This window comes from Habropoda laboriosa, unplaced genomic scaffold, assembly GCF_001263275.1.
Source record: "Habropoda laboriosa isolate 0110345459 unplaced genomic scaffold, ASM126327v1 scaffold224, whole genome shotgun sequence".
NCBI lineage: Eukaryota > Metazoa > Arthropoda > Insecta > Hymenoptera > Apidae > Habropoda > Habropoda laboriosa.
Window position 1 is genome coordinate 286,753 of NW_017100341.1, and position 6,410 is coordinate 293,162.

At 40.1% G+C, this 6,410-nt stretch overlaps 1 protein-coding gene across 1 annotated transcript in view; it reads left to right on the forward strand.

Moving 5' to 3' along the window:
- Positions 1-6,339, forward strand: part of LOC108574471 — a 13,906-nt gene extending 7,567 nt beyond the window's left edge. The window contains exons 4-12 of the mRNA XM_017937072.1: positions 1,527-2,690; positions 3,534-3,675; positions 3,766-3,876; positions 3,947-4,074; positions 4,153-4,198; positions 4,599-4,918; positions 5,614-5,746; positions 5,816-6,058; positions 6,214-6,339. Coding sequence (XP_017792561.1) covers positions 1,527-2,690; positions 3,534-3,675; positions 3,766-3,876; positions 3,947-4,074; positions 4,153-4,198; positions 4,599-4,918; positions 5,614-5,746; positions 5,816-6,058; positions 6,214-6,339 — 2,413 coding nt within the window. The remainder of the gene's footprint in view (positions 1-1,526; positions 2,691-3,533; positions 3,676-3,765; positions 3,877-3,946; positions 4,075-4,152; positions 4,199-4,598; positions 4,919-5,613; positions 5,747-5,815; positions 6,059-6,213) is intronic.
- The last annotated feature ends 71 nt before the right edge of the window (positions 6,340-6,410 follow it).

Here is a 6,410-nt window from a genome sequence, read left to right on the forward strand (position 1 = left end):
AAGTACCTACCATAAATCGTATAAAAGCAAAATAACGCTTAAAAATATATTTTCGCTAACAAATAGATGGAACAGGAGAAACGATGAATAACAAATTTTTTGAACAATTAAGAAAATATCTCTAGACAATGTTGCTGCATCGTAGATCGATTTCGATCGCAAAGGTATGACGCGTTAATCTTGTTGCATCGATAACGAACCATTGTCGATACGTTCGATCCATGGTACATATCGGCAATTTGAGCGAACCGCGTCGACGCTTGATGGCACGGTAATAACTTCTTTTTCACAGAATGAGCACTCAGGATAATTGAGTAAAACCGTTAATAGCTCGAGCAACTTACGATCGAATAACGCTAGTGTTACTAAAGGCATTACGTTTTTAATGATTCGTTATTGTTCAAGCATAAAACGGTCCCGTTTACAGGACATTTATTGCTTCTCTCCCTTGTAACGTGTAATTAACCTTAATACGGTCCTCGGGTCATTTTTGACCCAACGCCTTTTTATTCCATTTTTTTAATCATTTTTGCTGTTATCAAGTTTATATTCCTTTAACATTATATTAAAAGCTTATTGTCTAGATTCATATGGCGTGCTCGTGACAAAAATTGTTACACGTAAGGTCTTTGGGTCATTTTTGACCCATCGCCTTTTTACTTTTTTAATCATTTTTGATGTTATCAAGTTTATATTCCCTTAAAATTATATCGAAAGCTTATTGTCTAAATTCATATGGCGTGACAAAAATTATTACACATAAGGTCTTTGGGTCTTTTTTCATCATAAAGTCTTTTGGGTCAGAAAAGACCCTGAAAGATCTTAAATGTACAGTGGAACGAAAGAACGCACCAGGATTAACAAACGTTAGAGAAAAGTTGATGAAACGATCGTTAACATGTGCCCACACTTCAAAAGCGAATCAATTCGAGTCTATAGAAGCCATCTATATTTATACGAAAAATTATGCGACCTTTTTTTTCAACAAGCACGCGATGTCTGGCCTGCCAGGTTAATCGATACTTAATATTTAATGCGACGACGGGTGAAAACCGTGCTGCTGCAAAATGTAAAATCAAATTCATATCTCGCATCGGAACCATTCGACCGGTGTTTAATATTTCACGAACGAAAGGTTACAATTTCAACGTATGCGCCATAATTAAGAACGAATTTACCACTCCAATAAAGAGCTACATTATTGAACAAGAAACTTTACGTAACTCAGCTCAGGTGTACAACATTTAAAGGCCACCTGTTACGAAATAATCCTCTATAGTCGCTCTGCCTTTGAAAACTCTATTCAAAACAGATTATACAAAAATTACAAAGAAAAGAAGAGAATTAAAGAAAAGAGGAAAACGAGAATGGGTGAATTGATAAACGACGTTCGAAGTGAAAATCAATACCTCCGGTGTGTAAAACGGTGTTCTAAATTCCCAGAGCATAAGGAGCAAAAACCAGCGAAGAAATAATGGAAAGAAAGCTCTTCTCTTCTCTAAGGTAAAACACTGTGATATTTACAGATTCGAACCGGTGGACAGAGATCTTCATCCGCCTCTGGGCACTACAACCGGTAGCACAATACCACCACAGCCTTTGAGACCAGCACCTCAACCAAGGCCAACCCCTCGACCAAGGCCGTCTCCACTTCAAACCTCGAGCACCGTAGACTACCTAAGAATGCAAGAGTCTGGTCCTGGTCCGCTAACTCCGCCACCGTCGTTACAGAGAGCCTCGGTACCCTCGAGATCCGCCGTTCCCTCGGTCTTTCTCTTCCAGAACGAACCTATCAAGAATTACAGTTTGCATAAACCGTCGAACGAGCATGGATCGTTTCGATTCGACGACGATACATCCACGACCATGGCGGAAAGTATCCAAATGACACCGTACAGCTCGCAGAATCACGTAGACACCAGGCTGAGATACGAGCTGGATCAGGAGCAAAGGAACGAGAATAGATGCAATAATCCTTACAGGCAATTCGACTCTGGTGTCGAATCTACGAGGATCAGATACGGTGTACACGGTGCCCCTATAGCCACGTTAGACGGAAAAAGGGGCGAGGATAGTAACACGAGCTACGGTAGCTACGACATCGTCCAGAAGAGTCACATGACACGACAGCAACACGCGAGGAACGATTCGAGAGGCTCGCCGAACAGTTTCGGCATGGCGAATTCTTCGAATGCCGCCAGCCAGACTGTAGTGGAATCGATGTACGGTCCCGACGTGCTGTCTAAGATGTTCCAGAGCACTCAGAGCCTCGGGAACGACCTCGATCACAAGAGCAACGAGATGCAAAGCATCGAGATGACGCCGTTCAGAAGTTCCAGCCTTCAGGACGATATTGGCTCGTCGTACTTGTTCCGCGAGTCGCAGGGCTTGCAGAAGGTCTCGCAGTACATACAGAGCCTGCCTGATCTACCTATTTACGGCACGATGAACGAGCTTACAGAGCTTCATGAACAGGATCGGCTGCTTTACGACGAGACGATTCAACAATCGATTAACGCGATGAAGGTTAACAGCGATACGGCATCGAGCCCTGTACCGCCGCCACCAGCGCCACCAGATCCTCCGGAAGATGTGCCAAAAAAGAACGGGCCAACCACCGGCGAGATAATATTTAACGCTTTTAAACGGGTCACCACGCAGAGGTATATCGACGCCTCGGAGTTTTACAGGTGAGAGGGATTAGCATTCGACACGTTCACTGCGGTACGTAGGTGTTTTAAAGACTTGTTAAAACGTTACGTGTAATACGAAATGAAGGAAACTGCGATGTAATTACGTTTACTCTGTTTATGCAAGAAGGATTGATACTCTGTCTCAAAATTTCCACTGTTTTCGGCATAGGAGATTCTCAGAGTAATAAACTCTGTTTTCGACCGATGTGAATCTTGCATTGGCAAAACCGAAGTAAATATTTTACTCTAAATTTAGATAAATTTAACTGTAAATGACGACTCTAAATTTAATTAAAAAACGTATAATAGTAGTAATACTTTTATTGGAACGTCGTTGTCATATTTGGGCGGTATCTGTTGTCGATATTTTGGTGGCAGAGCTCTTTTTGTAATCTCAAATTGTAATTATATAGATTAACACAACGTTCTTGTTTATACATATAAGAAGGACCACGATTTTCATTTGTATGCCTAGGGCTCAAAAAACTCTAAACGCGGCCTCACGTATCGTCCTATGCGACTCATTTTTCATTGAATATTAGCTTCGTGCTAAATTAATATTTCCATCACTTTCCCATTATTTTCACCGATTAGACACCAATTGAACCTCTGCAGAGTACAATAACAAAATATAGATGAATATTATCTCCGTGCTAAACTGATACTTCCATCGTGTTCCCACTATCTTCACCGTTTTAGACACCAATCGAACCTTTGTAGAGTAAAATAACAAAATACAGCGCTTCGAGGAAAATCCTGAAAAAAGGTGCCACAGTGAACGTGTTAATAAGCGAAAAATAAAGCTCGTGTGAGTACTCACGATATTTTTGTTCACTTTAGATCAGTCCGTTCCCCGCCACAACCAGTCCAGGACATCTATACGGAGAATGATTCCGAGTTAATAGGTCCTGACGGTTCTAGACGTAGCTCTGATCTTTACAGTCCTGAGCTTAATTTAGAGGCACACAGAACTGCACAAAAAGTAAGTTTACAACGTTTAGTCAATTATTTATTTATTCATTCGTTTAGTAATTAAGGAGTAAACGGTAATAATCGCGTTATTTTCTAATAGGTGTCGAATAGTTTGCAAGATCCACCACCGTCGTCACGGTTGCTAGTTAAAGATCACAATCAAGAGGCGTACACGTACATGACTGATCCTAGCTTCACGAGAACATCAGAGGTATGAAAAATCTCAAGAAAATCAAAAAAAAAAAAAATCATCTACTATATTTAATAAATACTATTTTCAGGATATCGCATTTGCGTTTAACAAATGCTACTGTTTAATGCTGAACGGTATCGAACAGAGAAGAAAAAGCATGGAGAGGTTGAACGGTATACACGAGTTTAATAAACTCGAAGACGTCGAATCGTTAAGGTAAATTCCTTCCTGTACCACAATTTCATCCCTCTGAAATCAGGAACAAATTAACTCACTGATAATCTTGTCTCGCAGACAAAGAAACGATCAAGAACTACAGTGGAAACAGAAATTAGCTCAGGTAACAACAACCTTTGCTTTCCTCTTCTTTCTCCTTTCCTTAACCCCTTAACGCTCGCGTTTTTCTCAACTTGATACCCGAGAAATGATCGATTTCATTTTTTTTTTTTCAATTATTTCCCAGGCGTATAGAAATAAATTTCTCGTTTATTTCACAGCATTGCAAATAATTTTCAATTATTTGGAAATAAATTTCCCATTTATTTACAATCCTGTGACTTCAATATTTGCAATAGAATAGAAAGGATAGCGCAGTATGAATAGTGAAAAAAAATAATTGAACAAAATTGCACTTTTTCGAGGATTAGTTGTGCACCTGTAAAACACAAGCACGAGCGTTATGGGATTAAACAGAGCAGAATGTCGAATCTGAGATTTCTCAAATACCGTTCAATTCACAGACCTTCGAAGATGCCTACATCACGCACTACAGTATGAACGATCATAATGAGGTCAGTCCGGGAAGTCGTCGCGGATCCCAGGGGCCGGAACCCGAACCTCCGCCGGATGAATCGAACTTGAAAAGGGCAATAAGCTGCGAAAGTGTCTGCTCTGATACCAGCGTGGTGTTGAACGACCTCGAGGAAACGCCTATTGTCGGACATGTCTGTGTTGGTGTCGAATACGATAGATACGGTGGCCGTGGTCTAGGAGTCAGTATCCTCGAGGCCAGGGATTTAATTGCTCCGGATGGCCAGCCTGCTCAAGATACTTTTACCAGGTTCGATTTTCTCGTGAAGCCTATCCGAACACACAGAGTTTCTGAATAAATAGAATATTAGATAAGATTTTGAGGCTTTCACAGCTTGGGCTGTTTGAACTGTTAGAGGAAGCTTCCAGGTTTCAGCTGTGTCCAATTGTTTCTTTTTATTCCAACGTTTGTTTCGACAACGTTGCAGTTAGCTTCGTCGGGATTTAAAAGACACGTTGATAGTAAGATGTGACGTTTCACTTGTGCTCGTATGTAACAACAATGCAGAGAAATTTTAGAAATAGGGAAACACCTAAAAACTTAAATAGAGGCTTTGGGTAGCAATCTTGTGCGAAACACATTTTACCTGATTTTTTAATTATCCAGTTCACCAATTAGAAAAAAGGAGACACCTAATCTTAAGCAGCTGAGCACAAACGAAATGACACTGTGATATCGGTGAAATATTGAAACACACGGCTCAAACCCAAAAAGCTTCGATTAGCAATTAAAACATCAAAATGTAAAGTAACATTTTTTCATTTTGATCCCTCGTTTTCGACTAAATTGATAAAAAATATTCAACAAGTACAAACACCCAATATTGATTTAGTTATAAACGTCCCATTATTATCTAATATAACAAATGAAAATTACAGTCGCTAGAAATAACAAAAGGTATGAAGTAACAGAGAATCATTAAATGACACAAATTGCTCTTTCAGAGTTTGCCTGCTACCTAAGAGAGAAGTGCACGTGCAAACGAGATTATACAGAGGAAATCCATCGCCTAGCTACCAGGAAAATTTCGTGTTCCTTCTAAACGGTGTTCCTACGGGGAGAACGCTACTCGTCGAGGTACGCGTCGAATAGAATAACGTAGAAAAAAGTGCGTTGAAAAATATCGAACCAGAGTACATTTTCAAGGTGTTTTCCGACGAAACCAATATGGGAGGTGGTACATCCCTTATCGGAGAAGCCAGTCTACGTCTGGGATCTGCGCCAAGTGCGACAACCTGGTTACCACTTTCGGGATCAGCTTTGCCCACACCTAGGCTCGGAGAATTGATGTTCTCGTTGAGTTACTTACCAACGGCCGAAAGACTCACCCTGGTGGTTGTCAAGGCTAGGAATCTACATGGCGCCAGTACAGGCGATTTCTTTGTCAAAGTAATAAAGAGCGATTATTTTACTTTGTTGATACCATTCTTTCGTATATTGCTATTTAAAATCATAAACAGAGCAGATCAAATCTCCTCGATCAGCAATTTCATATGTACCCAACCAAAATATTTAAATAACGAACTTATCATTGTTGCAAAAAGGTTTACCTGCTGCAACATGGAAAGAAGATGCATAAGAAGAAGACATCGGTGAAGAAAGGAGAAAAGAGTCCAATCTTCAATGAGGCAATTATTTTCAACGTGCCCACTAACATTCTGAAGGTTTGAACAGCTTGCCTTCATCTCTTTTACTTGTATCTCTTTTTTTTCATTATTAGAAAAATTATTTTCCTTAATTT